The following is a 17703-nucleotide window of genomic DNA, read 5'->3' as shown; positions in this document are numbered from 1 at the left end:
CAACAAATATTGGCCCTCCCAGTGGAAATTTTCTGGCTACGTGCCTGAGTACATCTAGATTGTTTAGAATTTACATCAAAAACTTACTATTCATCATCATCGCTTCATATTCTTCAACGATATCTGACCACGGTCTAGATGAATATTTCATTAGTTTCTTGGTTTTTGGAAGAGGCTTTTCGGATTGCTTATCTTTGGTATCACAATTGGCCAACGTTTTTTCTAACAGTGTTTTTAAATCTTCTGAAACATGAAATGTATGTTATTTTTTTTATATTTATTAATCCGGTGTATTTTCCCTATTTTAACAAACACTCACTCTCTAGGTTATTAATTGGTGCCGTCAAATTAACTAACGGTTGCTCATTATTCTTTTTCTTATACATAACTTCTTTTAAATTATTTGAACTTGTAGATGAAGTCACAATACTCTCAACTTTAACACCGTCTTCTTTTTTCGATTGTGAAATCTTGGTATTTGATGTTTTTGCTTTCTTGCTTTGATCCTTACTTTCTTGTATCGGAGAATTATCCGAAAGAATTTTGTCTTTGGAAGAACATTTTTTAACCTCTTTTGCTGTAGGTTCGATTTTCGTCACAATATCAACAGTAGAAGTTTGATCCTCCTTTATGGGTTTCTCTTTTATAGTATCGGGTTCTTCTGTAATTCAAATATAATTAGTTAGTAAATACCAATCAGAAAACTATTTGTGAATTATGAAGCCTATATCGAAATTACTTTTCGATCCTATAACAGGTATGGTTGTTTCCAACAATATTTTATTTTTATTTTCCAGAGTCTGCGTTGTAGATTGAACTGTCGAAGTCGAAGGCTGAGTATTAGAAGTTTCTAATACGACGTTGGATTCTTGTAATTTTTTGCTTCTCTTTCTTTTTCTCTTTTTACCTTCTATATTTTCACCTGGGTTTTCTTTCGACAAGTTTGTAATCGACGGTTGTTTTAAAGATGTATCAATCATCTCATTTTCCTGTGCCGTTGATTCTTCTGAAATATGGAAATTTTAATTATCAAATAGTTTTCGTTATTTCGGTTGTTTTGGTTTTATTTTGTTTGACAATTACCAATCCTATAATGTTCGTTGCTTTTGACTAGCGAAATACTACTTAGTACATCTAGATTGTTTAGAATTTACATCAAAAATTTACTATTCATCATCATCGCTTCATATTCGAATTTTAGTTTATAAATATATATTGAAGGAAATAATAAAATACCTCTCTTGCGATATCCTGACTACTCTCTTGCATCGTCTAACCGTGACATTGCAAATTTATTCGTATAAGACCTTGAGAATAGATTCTCACCACACTCAAATTTACTCAGTTGAAGCCATTACTCTAATATTGAAGGCTCTTTTTTAATCACTCTCCCGATGTGTCTTACCAAAAAACATACATCTCCTTCTGAAGTCCCAAATATTATGAAATACTTAAAAAACTGCAAACATCCTGGACACGACTTGATAACCAATACTATTGCTAAACATCTTCCTAAGAAAGCAATCGTACTTCTTACTTATATCTACAATAGTATTCTCCTTTTGCCCTATATCCCTTCCATCTGGGAACATTCATTTATTATCCTTATTTACAAACCAGTTAAACCTGATCAACTCTCCTCATATAGGCCAATAGCTAATAAGCTAACTTCCTACTTTCTCAAAAATCTTAGATATCATCATATTAAAAATATTCTATCCAATATTAAACGATAAAAAAATTATTCCAAATGCCCAATTTGGTTTTAGGAGTAAGCACTCCTCCCTCCTTCAACTGCTTAGGCTAGTCAATAATATCGCCTCATTCCTTGAACAAAAAATATTTTGCTCCGGGATTTTTCTGGACGTTGCTCAGGCGTTTGATCGTGACTGGCACGAAGGGCTATTGTTCTAACTATTGTTTTTACCTATCCCGTTATTTCTCTTGCTCAATTCATTCTTATCAAATCGCACATTTTCAGTAAGACGAAACTTCCAACCCTAATCCTATAAAATCAGGCGTCCTTCAAGACAGTATCTTATCCCCGACTCTCTATAATATATATACAGTTGACTCGTCTCAATCTATTAACACCATTCTAGCTGTCTTTACCGTAGCTATAATCTCAACCAATTCCGTAATAGTCATCGCCTTTAACAACCTCCAAGATCACATAACCCAACTACAAAATTGGTTGACATTATGGAAAATCAAAATTAACGAAAACAAATCCACTCATATCACCTTTACCCTCAGGCCTAACATAAACCCCCCGGTTTATATAAATAACCAAATAATTCTAATGGACAAATCCTCAAATACCTTGGTTTCATTATTTTACCTAAGATTAACTTGGGCTGATCACATCAAAACTAAAAGAACTTCACTTAACCTCAAACAACACAAATTAAGATCTCTTCTCCAATCCAAAACCTTTTTCACTTATAAAATTCTAATTTATAAACAAATTTTACTTTACTATACTTTTATTTTAAGAATAAAGAAATTCTTATTAAACGTTGTGCAACAATTCTTAAAACAATTCGTAAATTGTCCAGATTGTCATCTGGTTATGCAATAAATGTAGAATAATTCAATGAATACGCAATTGAATGAAACAGCTAAATTGTTAGTTAAAGAATATCCTTAGTACTATATGCCATCCTCAGTACAAAAGATATTATTACATGGCTCATTAGACATTTCTGCCGCTTTACTTCCCATTAGCCAAATGTTCAAAGAAGCACAAGAAGCACGCAATAAAGATCTAAAAAATATTCGCGAAAATTATTCTAGAAAATGTTCTAGGATTGTAACAAATGAAGACCTGTTACATGGACTATTAGTGTCATCTGATCCAGTCATTTTCAGCCTGAGAAAGTTACCACTAAAAAAAATTTCATCTTTCTCACAAGAAGTATTACAATTACTAATTGTAGCAACACCAACAAATAATTTGAAAGAAAATAGTTCAAGTGCAAGTGATGAAAATTAATAGATATATTTATTGTATATTTTTATATTCAGTATTAATAATTTACTGCTTACTTTATTTCAAATTGTAATTTTTAAAATTGTTACCCACAAAGAAAAATTATTTTGCATTAGAACTTGAGGCATCATATTTGTTTTTGGACGCACTCATTTTCGACAGTATTTTTATGGTAAACAATTTACAATTTGGACAGATCACAAAAATTTGGTAGGGATCCAAAAAATAAAATCAGAATCATATGTATTAAATCGCATACGAACTAAACTTATATAATATGAATTTAGCATAATATATAAACAAGGTATTTTTAATAAAGCGGCAGATTTTCAATCAAGACATCCAATAGGTTTTGATAAATCGGCAGAATTTAGCTGTGATACAAAGCATGGTAAATTTCAGTTTTACTGAAAAATTATTTAATTTCTTACGATGATTTTATGCGTAACAATGATAAAGAAGTAATATTTAATTTCGATATTAAACAAGTGAATCATGACTTGTTCAGTAAATATTTCAATGAAACATTTCATTTAGTACATTACGTTTCTCAAGATTTTATGATGAGCAAAGGTATTGCTCTTAATTACAAAAACAAATATGGTCAAGTAAACGAATTAAAAGCTCAGAACAAAAAAGTTGGTTAAATCACATATTTAAATTTTAATTATTTAAATTTAGTAATCTATTTAATTAAAAAAGCAACATTCTACGAAAAATCTACAAATCATTATTTACTACCTTTAAACAGTTAAAAAACTTTTGTAGCACAAATAATATAACAAAAATAGCGAAGCCCAAGATTACTTGCGGCTTAGATAAATTAAGCTGGCCAATTATTTTTAATATGTTAAAATACGTTTTTCACTAGAAAAAAACATTAAAAAACATTGAATTTCAATATTTTTACCATCGCGACACATAATATCGTTAGTTGAACCGATTAATGTTCATTTTTTGCAAACGTGTGACGATTTTTTACAAAAAATAACTAATGACCGTGGCGATTAAAAATCCTGAGTTATCAGAAATAAAATGGAGCAGTAAAGCAAAATCGTATATTATAAATGAAAATGATAGGTTAGTGTATTTTAGAGATATTTATAAAGGTATACCAAAATTAGTGATAGCATTACTGGTTAATTTAGTAAAAGAAGTGATAGAACATTTTCATGACGAAAAAATGTCTGGTGCACATATAGGCGTTCATAAAGTATTTAATAAAATAAGATCACAATACCATTCGCCTACTATGCAAAAGGATACAAAAAATTAAGTAGTTTTTTGCAATACATGTCAGCAGCGTAAACCAGATAGACAATCACTAGGTGGAGTTACAATCAAATAAAATTATAAATGGTATTCCTTTCCAAGAAATTTATATTGACTATATGGGACCTATGCTAGGTTCACGAGGTTGCAAATATATATTAGTTGCTACATGTCGTGCGAAAAAATGTTGCATTGCTAAAGCGTACAAAAATGCGAACGCTAAATCAATAACCAAATTTTTATTGGAATTGATTTTAACATATGGCCCACCTAGAAAAGTTAGATCCGATAACGGCACGCACTTTACGGAAAAAGTAATTTCGCAATTATTATTAACTTTAGAAATCCAAAAGAAGGAGGGCATAGCTTACAGGCCAACAAGTTAGGAACAAGTAGAAAGGCAAAATCAAGTCATTATAAAAATGATAGCACCATACGTTGCAGAGGGTGAAAAGTGGACCGATGTTTTCCCTATAGTTTTGCATGTATATAATACAGTTATACACCATTCAATTGGCTACACTCCTTTTTATTTAGTACATGGCTTCGAGCCAATTTCAATATTTGATATTGCAATTATTCCATTAAATTTAAATCATTCTACGATTACAGCAGGGGCGTATATATGGGGGAGCCGAGGAAGCCCGGTCTCCCTCCGAAATGAAAAACACCATTGTTAAAGATTGTTATTTTTAACATGGATATGTATTAATGCTGGGGATTTCCGAAAATTTGTCGCGACACTGAGAATGTTGCTTATGCAATAATTTAAAATTTTATATTTATAAAATATGTTTATTCTTTTAAGAAAATGCAGTGAATTTTGAGTGACTAATAAAGAATTTGTTTATTACAATGTAGTTTTTATACTTTTAAAAAATAATAAATCATTAAAAAAATTGAGTTTCTTATTTCTCTGATGGTGTAAAGACAGTCGAGAAGTCTTATAGTGTTAAAGTAATTTTTTTCGTAATAGTGTACTTCCTCCTTCCCTTCCACCCAAAAATCAAATTCATAATTGGCCCCATCCAAAATTAAAACCTATATATGCCACTGGATTACAGAAATACGAAAATTGAATTCAATACGTGAAAAATTACCTGATATTTTACAGAAAGCTTTTGAAAAACAAAAAAATTATGCAAATAGAGGAAAAAGTAACCTAGATTTTTATGTAGGAGAACATTTTTTAATAAAAATGAATATAAGAAAGGATAAATTTTCGGATAGATACGAAGGCCCTCATACAATATTAAAGAATATTAATCCAGTTACATATTTGGTTGAAATTAACAAAAATGGTAGAAAACAAGTTGAGAAAAACCATGTTCAACAAATAAAAAAATATCGAGATCAATCGCAAATACAAAGTGTGTATTACTATAGTTAAAAATAAGATCAAATACATTTATGTTATTGTAATTATAATTTTAGTAGAAATCATTAATTCTAGTCTACAAATTTTAGAAAAGAAAAGTGATCACTAATTAAATAATATAATGTTAGGCAGTGGCGCCGAATACATATGTCAAGTGGAGCGACCGCTCCACTTCTTTGTATTGGTGGGTAGGTGGGTGGGTCAGTCATGTGTCACTTTGTCAGGTCATAAAGTGCTGAGAGTGAAAATTATAGAATAAGTTAGTTGTATCTATTGACTGTATTACGCTTTAAGCTATTATTATACAGTACATAACAATAAAACACAGACAAAATAAACTCTTTATAACACTATCGCTATTCGCTAATAAAATAATAAATATCCAATAAATATTAGATACCGCATTCGAGCTTGCTTTACAATTGCACCGAAGATGTTATGCGGCGTTCCGTAGTTGTGCGTTTCAATTTACACTGATTATTGATTAATTATAGCAGAATTTTATATCAGATTATGATGATGGCGCAATTCTCTCTGGCGCTTATGAACTTAACTAAATGAATAATAACTAAAAAGCATGCATACCATATAATTCAAGATTGTAAATAGTGTAAATATATATAAAAAAAATGTTAGACCACTAAGCGTCAGCGATCAGCAAGTCGTTATCAAACTTATTTAACAAAATATGGATATAAATGTATTATATTTTATAATTCTGTAAATTGTAAGGAAAAAACTTAAGAAAAAAACTACAGTTTACTGGGTATATTTTTCTAGTTTAACGGAGTTCTGTAGTTTTATCTCAAAATATGTATAAATATTCTTATTGTTATCTGTGAATTCGCCGTAGCCCGCCGAAGGTACCCTATGAAAAACCATTTTATTTTTAGAACTAGACGGTGTTCGAGCTCGGTTATTGAGATTACAGAGTGGAATCGCCGCGCGCCGCACCGATCACTACAGCAGTACAGCAAGGCGCAATCGTGTATTTAGTATTAGACATTTAGATTTTAGACTTTAAATAGAAGTTTGTTAATAGTCGTTACTCGTTAGTGGATTTGTAAGTTATGTTTTTATTCCGTTTTTCGTGTTCGTGTTAATTACAGACGTGGACATAACACATGAACAAAATAGCAGTGGCCCAGTGTATTTGTGAGTTTTGTTAAAGTGACTTGTAAAAATATGTTAACTAAGTAACTAACTTTTATTTCGCCATGTTTTCGCCACAAAATTTTGTATGCGTGTGTGGCAAAAAACAACTTGAAATGAATTCAACAAATTGGTTGCGTCATACTCAAGCGTGTAAAAATGTTAAGTCAAAACAAAAGTGTTAAAATATTAAATCATTCTTCAACATGAAATGTATAAAAATTACAAAGAAGCATGACTTAGACACCTTGGATAACTCAGTACCTATCCCCAAACAAATTGCATTCAATGGTAAATAAATCAACTAATAATTCAAATATACATGTTTATTATTTAGTATTCATATATTATAATACCTAGATATTTTTTTAATTTTTTGCTTAAAGATTATAATAAAACAGAAAGAACTGTTCAAGTCAGTGTTGAATTTTTAGAAAATGACAATATTGAAATGTTTGTACCCAAAGGTAAATGAATAAAATATTAATTTTATGATTCATTGAACTTATAGGGATTGTACTAATATACACAGTTGAAATTACTTAGTTAACTACCTAAATATATTTTTTTTAAAGTAATATTGATTATTCAATTTTAATGAAAATTAATTTTTTTTATTGTGTTTACAAATCACAGTATCTATGTACATTTATATTATTTTTTGTAAAGATTATAATCAAACAGAAAGAACCGTTCAAGTCATTGTTGAATCTTTAGAAAATGACAATATTGAAATGCTTGTACTCAAAGGTAAATAAATAAGTATAATATTTTTTTTTTTTTAGAACTTTTAGTATAAACTATAACAGTTCAACAATTAAAATAATATTAAATTTCACAATTAATATATAAAAACATAACAAGATAAGAAAAATAAACACAATTATTAAGATGAAAATAAAAATATTGAAGATAGTCAATTAAAATATAGATAAGCATTACAATAGAAAGTTTCTTATTTTAATATTTAGATATGTGGTTGTTAGCTATTCGGCTAACAGGTAAACATAAAATACAATTATAAAAATTGCAGTTAATTACAATTATAATAATAACTTAGGAATAATATTGTCGCATGAAATCGATAATTAGGTAATTAGCTAAGAATATGAAATGAAATGGTACACAATTTGATGTACTTACAATGATATATGGAATTACAATTGACCTTTATTTAGTAATGACGTAATGAGTGACAGGATAATATTAATATAATATAATATTAATTTTATGATTCATTGAATTTATAAGAATTTTTGTGTTGACTTACAAAGTTAAAATTAGATACTTAATGAAATTTAAATTTAATTGCATTCTACTTTAATGTATATTTTTTCAAAGAAAAATTGGTTTTTTAGTAAAGATTTTCGTCCTTGTACAGTTTTAACTACTACCCATTTAGAGGTAGCGCAATATAAATTATAACAATAAACTAAATATATAAATTTCCAAAACTGTAGAATTTCTATTATAAAAATTAATTTAAAAAAATATCACAATAATTAATATCTTAAATCATTTTTATCAAACTCAATAATCTTATTTTCTTTTTATAGGATATTGTGATCTTGACAATGATCCTGCATTTTTCGGTTGAATTGAAACTCGAACACTTGAACCTGAACTAGTAAATTATTTTTCTAAAAATGGGACCATCTCAGCCATCAGCTATTAATATGCCAAATAAAAAATTTCCTGAAAATTCAGGCAGGTGTTTCCATGAATCCTGGTATTGGAGAAAGTTACCAAGTGGCGAGTTAACACGTAGAAAATGGTTATCTTACTCTAAAACTGAAAACAAATTATATTGTCTTTATTGTGCATTATTTGGTCGTGGATGTAAAGAAAATTGGTCAAAAATTGGATATTGTAATTTTAGAAAAGAAGCATTTAGTATAGTTGTACATGAAACATCTGACCACATATTTTGGCTTCAATAAAAATGGCTTACAGAGAAGCTGTGTTTCCAATCATACCCTCATTAAAAGAGGCAGCTTTTACTAACGTTGCATTTAACCAAGAAGTAGTCAAACATTTAATTGATGTAACATTGTTTTTAGGACGTTATTCCTTGCCTTATCATGGGCATAAAGAAGGCTGGGACGAAAGTAATAAAGGGAACTTTAAAGATCTGGTGTTACTGTTAGCTAAGTATTCTCCTGCCTTATCATCGTATGTATCAACTGTTAAATCAAAAGGTAGAAAAATGGTCAACTTTATATCATGGGAGTGACAAAATCAACTGATTAAAGCATTTCAAAGCACATCCGAGAAATTATAAAAAAGGAAATTACAAGTTCAGTTTTTTTTAGTTGTTCACTAGATACAACGTTTGATTTATTTAAAAAGGAACAGTTATCTTTAGTGATTCGGTACATAAATCAAGATAGTGGAAATGTGTGTGAAAGGTTAATTGCAGTACGTGAATCTGTTCTAACCTCTGGACAACATTTGTTGACAATATTTGATGATATATGTTCAGGAATGAATTTAAATTGGAAAACCAATCTGATTGGGCAGTCTTATGATGGTGCAGCATCTACGCGAGGCTCTTATAACGGTCTTCAGGCTTTGATAAAACAGCAAAACCCGAGTGCCACGTATGTTTGGTGTTGGGCTCACCGTTTTAATTTAGTTATCGTAGATGTGGTTAGTTGTTGCTCAGAAGCTCAAGATCTTTTTGGAAATTTAGAAATATTATACAGTTACATGAGAAGTAGTAAGAAACGTACTCATTGCTTCAATAAACATCAGCAATTGAGATATCCAGGAAAACCTTTAAGCAGGCTTAAACGAATTGAAACTGCACGTTGGTCGTCTCATTCAAGTGCTCTCATGACTGTTTTTTATACTTATGAAGCGATAGTTGATGCTTTAGATGAATTAATAAATGACTCTACAACGGATAAAGTATCAAGTGTGCAGGCTGAAGGCTTACTTCATTATTTGTTTCAAGAACGATTTTTGCTGACTGCCCTATGCTTTAAAAATATTTTTGATACCACAAGTATTTTTAGTAAATGTCTTCAAACAGTAGACATTGATTTATTGGCTGTTATAAACTATATGCAAAATTGTCTTGAAAAAATTGAAAAGTTCCGATGTGATGAAGAATTTAAAAAATTACTAGAAGAAAATAAAATTTTATTGAATCTAAAGAAGATATAACATTTATTCCTTTACCATCAAAACGTGTGCGCCGTGCAAAAATTAGAGCTGGAGAAATATTATCTGATGAGCCTATAATTGACCCAATCCAAAGTTTTAAAATGAATGTCTACTTTCAATCATTGATATTGTATTAACACAAATATCAGATAAATTTAATGACCATTCAGTACCTTTATTTAAAGATTTGGCTCTGTTTTCACACAAAAGACTTGAAGAAGTAGCTAAGACATCTTATATCTCAGATGATGCTTTTAAAGCATTTTGTAATGTTTACAGTCAGTTTGTTGAATTGAATACACTACATACAAAAAGAATATATTCAATTTACTAGTTATTATTCTCAGTTTGAAGAAATAATGATTTTACCTAAAAAACTACACAATGATGCATTTTTAAATGAATCCGAAGAGGAATTTGAAGAAAATGATGAAGAACCTAATAATATACTTAGTCAAAATAAAAAGAAAGAAAATTGTGAATCAATAGAAAACATTTTCAAAATATGCCGGTCGTTTGGTATAAAAAAAATCTTTCCTCACATGTATACTGCTTTAAGCATAGCTGTGACATTGCCGGTATCTAGTGCCTCTCCAGAACGCGCATTTTCAAAGCTTAAACTAATTAAAAATCGCTTACGTTCAACGATGAATGAAGAGAGACTTGAAGCATTAATGATAATTTCATGTGAGTTAGATGTACCTATTGATGTTGGAACTGTAATTAATATGTTTGCATTCCACCCAATAGTTCTGCACTTGCAAAATTACTATTTTAATAAAACTACCTACAATATTATAATATATACTTACTTAGTTATACTTAGGTTTCTATTATGTGCAATAAATTTATATTATTAAATATTATAAGATATTATTATTTTCATTGAAATAATCATTTATACACATAAATACATTTTTTCTATGTACCTACAAATACTACAACAAATATTTTGTAGATTCAAATATTTTTATGATCAGAAATGTGGTCTACATTATTCCTTATACATACATATTCAATAAATGAGTAAATGGTTATATTAATAAGGTAACACATATTTCATATGGTTCAATATGTTTTACTGTATTTTACATTATATTACTATGTTATTAGGTATACATTATTAAATTATTAATATAGCACTTAATATTTAATAGTGCATATTAAATAAGATTTCATCTTTTTCAATCTTCATGATAAAAATATGGTCTATGTCTTACTGCGACAATGGTGGCGATAAAAATTTAATAGGTGGGTCTACCCATAAATTATAATACCTACCACTACTAGATACAAACATTAAAAAACTGGCATGATAATTGAAATAGTTAAGTTAAATATTTGTAGTAGGTGGGTGGGTGGATTTATAATTAATTTGATTTCGCTCCACTTAAATTTATAAGACTCGGCGCCACTAATGTTAGGTCTCAAGATAAGTATAATTTACTTAGTACATTATAATGATAAATTGACTGTTTCACTATAACATATTATTTACCTAGATGTAAATAATACTGTTGTAGCTGAGAGGTCACAATAATATTTCACATTTTGACAACTTAAATTCTTAGTATTGTTATGCAATATTAACGAATTTTCGTATGCTGATATAACAAAATTTTATACTTATAAAACAACAGTATAAAAATATTTGTACCAGTCGTTCATTAATGACAATTCGATTTGAGGTTCAAAACATTACAACACAATTACAACATAGATTACACATGTAAATCAATGGCAATGATTTTCATTTAATGGATTATTATAATCAATTTACGATGTATGATAGCGGAAACAGCTAAAGAGGTATCTGAATTCAAGGACAGCCACCAGGATACAGGAGAAGGTATTTATTACGTATCACTAGAAAAAATATAAGTGTATTCAACAAATTTTAATTTATTAACACACGTGAATATCACTTCATACCGCGATAAATTAGAAGAATAACATGCTATAAAACACTAAAAATCTATATAAAATTAATAAAAATAATTTATCAATAATTTGTGGCAGTTATAACTTAACTTTAAAGGTAGCAAAGGTCGAACTTAATAAACGATACTCAACGCTAATGCCTTTACAAGATATTAGAAAATATACAAAATACATTACCTACCACACAAGTTTTGGCAGTTGATATAAGTATGGATACGGCAATTGATGAATTTTTAAAACTTGTAAACATTAAAAATATATTTTACAATTAACAAGTACTCATTATATTAACTTTCCCATTCTATGATCGGACACAGTACACATTATTTTGAGTGTGGCCTATGCCTATCGAAATTACAAATTCCCAATTCATTTTTATTAAACCTCAAAATCCATATTTAGCAGTTGCTAAAGACAACCAACATTTTATAAGTCTTAAGAGACAGAAATGCAGAAATATACAGTTTTATCAAACGGACTATCTTATTTCCTTAAGTTCCAATATTTACAAAAAAAACCATCAATTATGCAAAATTCAATTATTCAATGCAATAAATTCATCAAGATTACCAAAACAGTGTACAGTTATACAGTATACAGGTTGCAAAATGTTTAATGATAGTTATTTTTAAAAAATAAGTAGTTCCGATCAATTTATTTATTGGGTAGCAATGATTACTACTGTAACGTTAGCATGTTTTCACGACACTACACATCATACTATACGAGAGGCAGGAATATTTACAATTCCGGACACATTTATACTATACACACCAACAACGGTGTTAAAACCTACAAAAACATCCGAAAAACTAATCAACACGTTTTTTCATTCAAATTTTCCATTAATTAACATTACGGACATATAAGTATGAAAATAAAAAAAAATTGAAAATTCCTAATTATCACCAATAGCATTATTAAATTACACAGTACCACAATTGCACGAATTACACAAATCCTCTGATAATTTAGACTCGATAATAAATGACGTAGACAAAGAACTTGGAAATAATAAAATGATTGATAATAAGTATATATTTATGCGTTATATTGTACTTCATGAAGTGCACATTTTATTAACAAACCTAAAGAAATGGTGTTCAAAAAATTAAAATATAATAGTTGAATACAGAAATAAATCAACCATAAACAGGGAATGCGTACTTTAAATGTTTTGTATTAATATATTATTTGAAACCATTGTATTTGCCTAATAATAATCATTATAATTGTTATGTATTTTTGTTGAATAAATAAAATAAAATTGTATGTAATATTGAAAAAAAAAAATGTATAAATATTTAAATCTCGTTTAGAATTTGGGTCACAAAATTAGTCTTTAATAATGCATTTTATGTTTTCAAAAATGAAAAACGAAAAGACCTTTATCTTTTTCAAATTATATTTGTATAAATTTTAACGATTTTTTGAAATGTCTCGCGATAGATTTAAGAATTATGTTCAAGATATTTTATGCTCAAATTCTTAGCATAATGTAATTTTTTTATTATTATAATTATTATTGTTTTATTATTATTATTATTATTATTATTTTTTATTATTTAATTTAAAATTTTTTTGATTTTTGATTTTGAGTAAATATTTTTAACCCTATCAACATCTTACATTATTCCTTAAATATAACCCGGCTAAAGTGTAGAGTGTGTGGAAAAAGAATGAGCAGCTCCTGACGAACGCTGACCATGAGTTTTGTCGTGGATATATAATGACAACCAGAAGTAGTGAAACAGGGATTAGTAGTGGACAACCAGTAGCGGAAGAAGTCAGGGAGCTGAGCCGTACAGAGAGGGACGGTAGATAGAAGACCATCAACATCAAGTCCACTACGATGCTCACTTATTCCTAGTATCAACATCCATTATCGTAAAGTACATTATTTATAATATATTTTAATTATAGTAAACATTCACACACCGAGGTTGAATTCCCGAGACCTCGTAAAAATAAACATAACTTTAAAAGAGTTCGATCAGCAAAGAGGTCGAAGGAATTCAAAGAGGGGACGTTACTTCTGTTATACACGAGCAATGTTGGCGAACACTTATTCGCCATTTTGTTACACTTGTGTGTTTAAATAATTTAATAAAATTAAAAAATTATTTTAGTTTAATATGTGTAAATTTGTTTTGAATAATATCGTTAATAACGTACGAGTAATTATTTGAATTTATAACTCTGGGTAATTAATGTTAATTTTATATTTATGAAAACAGTGTCTTTAATTTTTCAGAAAAATTATAAGAAACCGCATGAATTATTGCAAAACCGTGGATAGACTTTTAAAAAATACGTTAAATACACTTTTCGTATGCAGTGCTCGACTTGGTAAAATTAAAGAAGGGGGACTCTATTTACTTAAAAAAAAAGAACGTCCCCAAAACTAGCTGAATGTTATAATTATAGCGTAATAATAGTAGGAGACGCTAAATTTCTGAAAATTAGTTGGGGTACTCCGTCCCCCTGCGTCCCCCCCTCAAGTCGAGCATTGTTCGTATGTCGAAAAATGCTCATACAAATCCATATACAAAATTCATGTTAAATGTCGGTTGAAAGAAATTTTCAAAAGTTATATACACGCGGGGTGGGGGCGATAGACGTCTTTTATGTTGCTCTGGACCAGCGAAATAATATTTGGTACACCTGTACCCGTTCGCACGTGAGAAAGGTACAAGCCGCCGACCAAAATTGGTCGTCGCTGCACATGCCTCACCGCAATTTTGTCAAAGGGTTGAGCTGCCGATACGAAACGTCGCTACGCGTCGACCAATATCGTTGTTGGTTTACATACAAACATTGTTTGTGACATACAGATGTCATGATGTCGGCGGTTATTGTAGAGGGGATTTGACGGCACGGCGAGCGTTAAAGGTACGCCGTCCATAAGTACGTATCTTACGTATCGGACGAATCGTATGAAACGGATCAATTTGTGGTAATGCGTCCCCTGTATGCGTAGCGATCAGATTGCCGATGCGACGGTCGGATTTTTTTAAGTAACATTCGCATTTTCGTTGCGAGTGGACGATCGGAACAATGAGGGTGTTTTAAATTGTACAATTTTTCGTACTCTTGTACAATTTTTATAAGCCTTGCGATGTCCATGATATGCGTAATAATAATTATAATTAAAATAATAAATGTATTATAATTAAAACACGTGTGTGCTGAGCGTCGAAATGCAACAAAATTCAAATGATCAGTGAGGCGAATAGTGACGACCAGTTGTGACACGCGTCCACTTATCGGCAATCCGCATGACGTCATCCGCACCAGTCGGAAAAGTTGCCCCTTCGATTAATTTCGTCGGCATTACCGACGGACCGATACGTGCGATCCGTCCCCTGCCAGTCAGTGGACGCATAACTTACTATACTAATAATTCTAAAATCCGTTTCATACGATCCGTAAGATACGTACGATGCGTACGTATGAACGCGCACCATTATATCTGCGCGAAAACGGTCCTTACCCCTTTCTCTTGTTGGAACCGGTATAGTTCGTGTATAATCCATATCAAACACTTACTGTTCATTTTCATGTTGGCTTCATATTCGTCAACTATATCCGACCATAATTTTGACGAGTACTTCATGAGCTTAGGTTTTTTCGCCTGCTTTTCCGATCGCATCGATTTGCCGTTCGATTCAGTAGTCGACATTTCAAATGATGTTCGAAAAAGATTTGAAACGTGAAAAATATTTGAATATTATCAGAGAAATATTGATTCACTTGTAAGTCGACGTGAGATTGTCGTGAAACGATAAACACTTTACTGTAAGTTTTGAGAAAATACAAAAAGCGATGTCGCGGTTTTTCAAAAATGAATAATAAATTTGCCAAATTGACTAGGTATGTTTATATCATTGTTTTTTTTTTCATATAATACGTTGACCTGGATACGTTTTATAAATAATTGTGTTATCTATATACCTACTATATAAAATGAAGTCGCTTTTTTTTGTTCGGGATAAACTCCGAAATTACTTATTCAATCGTCGTGCAATTTTTTTTAAATTAAAGAGGACATCACAGAGAAGGCTTAAGACAAAAAATTAGTCCGATAAAGTTAATAAATAATTAGTTATTAATTAGGTTAGCCAAAAATGTATAACATTTCATCATTTGAGAACGGCTGGGTCGATTTAGCTCAAATTTTTTTTAATTGTTTGTAATTGCCAGGAGAAGGTTTTTACGAAAAATTTTTTTGGAAAAGTGCTATCGTTTAATAAATCATAGTTTAATTTAATAATTTTTGACCCGATCGATAACTGCACAGTTGAAAATGAATTATTAAATAAAACTATTAAAAAACTATTTAAAAACTATAAATAACTATAAATATTAAACAAAAAAAGATCCCGCAACAGGTGTCAAAACAAATAAGAATGTTAGTTCGAAAAATTATTATGCATATCGGTTGATGATTAAACGCGATCAGGACAAAATTATTCTACGATATATGAGCTTCATCAATAATTCATGGTCGAAATGTATGTAAAGATAGAGAGCGAACAATTTTGATACTTGCGATTTAATCAAAAAAAGCTGCGTGCAGAAGATTCTCAAAACAATTGTTAGATATTGGAGATGGGAAAGTGACTACAGATGAAACGGACTGTATAAAATTACCGACCGATTTCTGCACAATCATTCATTCGCAAGATGCTCTCATTGACTAGATATTTTCCAATGTACACAGACAATATACAAATCATGAGTGGCTGGCAGAAAGGGCAATTTTAGTAGTAAAAAATGTGGACGTCAACGAATTGAATCTCAAGATAAACATTTATTAATAGGAGACATGGTGTCATACAAATCTATAGATATAGTTTGCTATGCTACTGAAGCTGTAAATTATCTAACAGAGTTTTTAAACTCATTGGACTTACCAGGTATGCCACCGCATAATTTACAATTGAAGGTTTGTTCTTCGGTTATTTTGCTTCATAATTTGACCTACCACGGTTGTACAACGGCACGCGATAAGTTGTTAAAAAATTAATGAAAAATGTTATCGAAGCCATAATTTTAAATGGCAAATTCCGAGGTGAAAATATATTATTACCGCGAATCTCTATTATACCCACAGATGTGCCAATACAATTTAAACGCCTTAAATTTTCAATTGGATTGGCATTTGCAATGACTATCAATAAGTTTCAAAGCCAAACAATGTAGCTTAGATTTTAGCACATCATATTTTTCACACGGATAATTATACGTGGTGTGCTCTCGAGCCATCCAGTTTGTGTTGGCGAAAGATGGGATAACAAAATATATTGTACACTCTGTTGCATTAAGGGATAGATATTGTTTTTTACTAATATTGTCATAATTAGTGATATATATAATTTTAATGGATCAATTTTAATAAATTATTAAAAAAATAAATGTTTGATGTTTTTTCATTTTTATATTTCGTCACCATTCATAGCACTCCATTTCTTTTCCTTACATCCTTATCCTTACCCACATTCTTACATGCCTATATTTAATTAGTTATTTTTTCCTAGCAAAATATTCTCTAGAAATAATTTATATGACAAAACAACGTTTGTCGGGTCAGCTAGTATTTTATAAAATTATTAAAAATAAAATATTTTTATTTAAGTATATTTTATAATTTTAACGCATACATTTTTGTATTATTCAGCATTTATTTCCTTTATTACTTAACATTTTAATGATGTAGGTAAAGTAAAAATATACAGCTGTTATGAAAGTGCATACATACATATGAAAAATTCAACTATAAAAATATGATAAAAAAAAA

The 17703-nt window shown here is 29.8% G+C and overlaps 2 protein-coding genes across 6 annotated transcripts; one reads left to right on the top strand and one right to left on the bottom strand.

The window, feature by feature from the left end:
* Window positions 1-48: 48 nt before the first annotated feature.
* LOC112688892 lies at window positions 49-15732 on the bottom strand. 3 transcript variants are annotated; one of them, XM_025562305.1, is made up of 4 exons: window positions 6228-6317; window positions 740-1006; window positions 320-661; window positions 49-243 (listed from the first exon to the last, which is right to left on the bottom strand). In XM_025562305.1, exons 2-4 carry the CDS (start codon window positions 978-980, stop codon window positions 71-73), a joined length of 756 nt encoding a protein of 251 aa, XP_025418090.1. In that variant the 5' UTR covers window positions 981-1006; window positions 6228-6317; the 3' UTR covers window positions 49-70. The 3 variants fall into 3 exon arrangements, with proteins under 3 accessions (XP_025418090.1, XP_025418089.1, XP_025418092.1); XM_025562304.1 differs by lacking the exon at window positions 6228-6317 and adding an exon at window positions 1168-1186; XM_025562307.1 differs by lacking the exons at window positions 740-1006; window positions 6228-6317 and adding an exon at window positions 15453-15732.
* LOC112688893 (zinc finger MYM-type protein 1-like) lies at window positions 6575-10799 on the top strand. 3 transcript variants are annotated; one of them, XM_025562310.1, is made up of 4 exons: window positions 6575-7085; window positions 7181-7261; window positions 7464-7544; window positions 8351-9314. In XM_025562310.1, exons 1-4 carry the CDS (start codon window positions 7001-7003, stop codon window positions 8389-8391), a joined length of 288 nt encoding a protein of 95 aa, XP_025418095.1. In that variant the 5' UTR covers window positions 6575-7000; the 3' UTR covers window positions 8392-9314. The 3 variants fall into 3 exon arrangements, with proteins under 3 accessions (XP_025418095.1, XP_025418094.1, XP_025418093.1); XM_025562309.1 differs by lacking the exons at window positions 7181-7261; window positions 7464-7544 and having other exon boundaries at window positions 7022-7085; window positions 8351-10799; XM_025562308.1 differs by lacking the exons at window positions 6575-7085; window positions 7464-7544 and having other exon boundaries at window positions 8351-10799.
* Window positions 15733-17703: the final 1971 nt, after the last annotated feature.

This window comes from Sipha flava, unplaced genomic scaffold (assembly GCF_003268045.1).
Source record: "Sipha flava isolate LNK unplaced genomic scaffold, YSA_version1 416_pilon_pilon, whole genome shotgun sequence".
In the NCBI taxonomy this organism is placed as follows: Eukaryota; Metazoa; Arthropoda; class Insecta; order Hemiptera; family Aphididae; genus Sipha; species Sipha flava.
The sequence above is the reverse complement of the archived record's forward strand: the minus strand, read 5'-3'. Positions and strand labels throughout refer to the sequence as shown.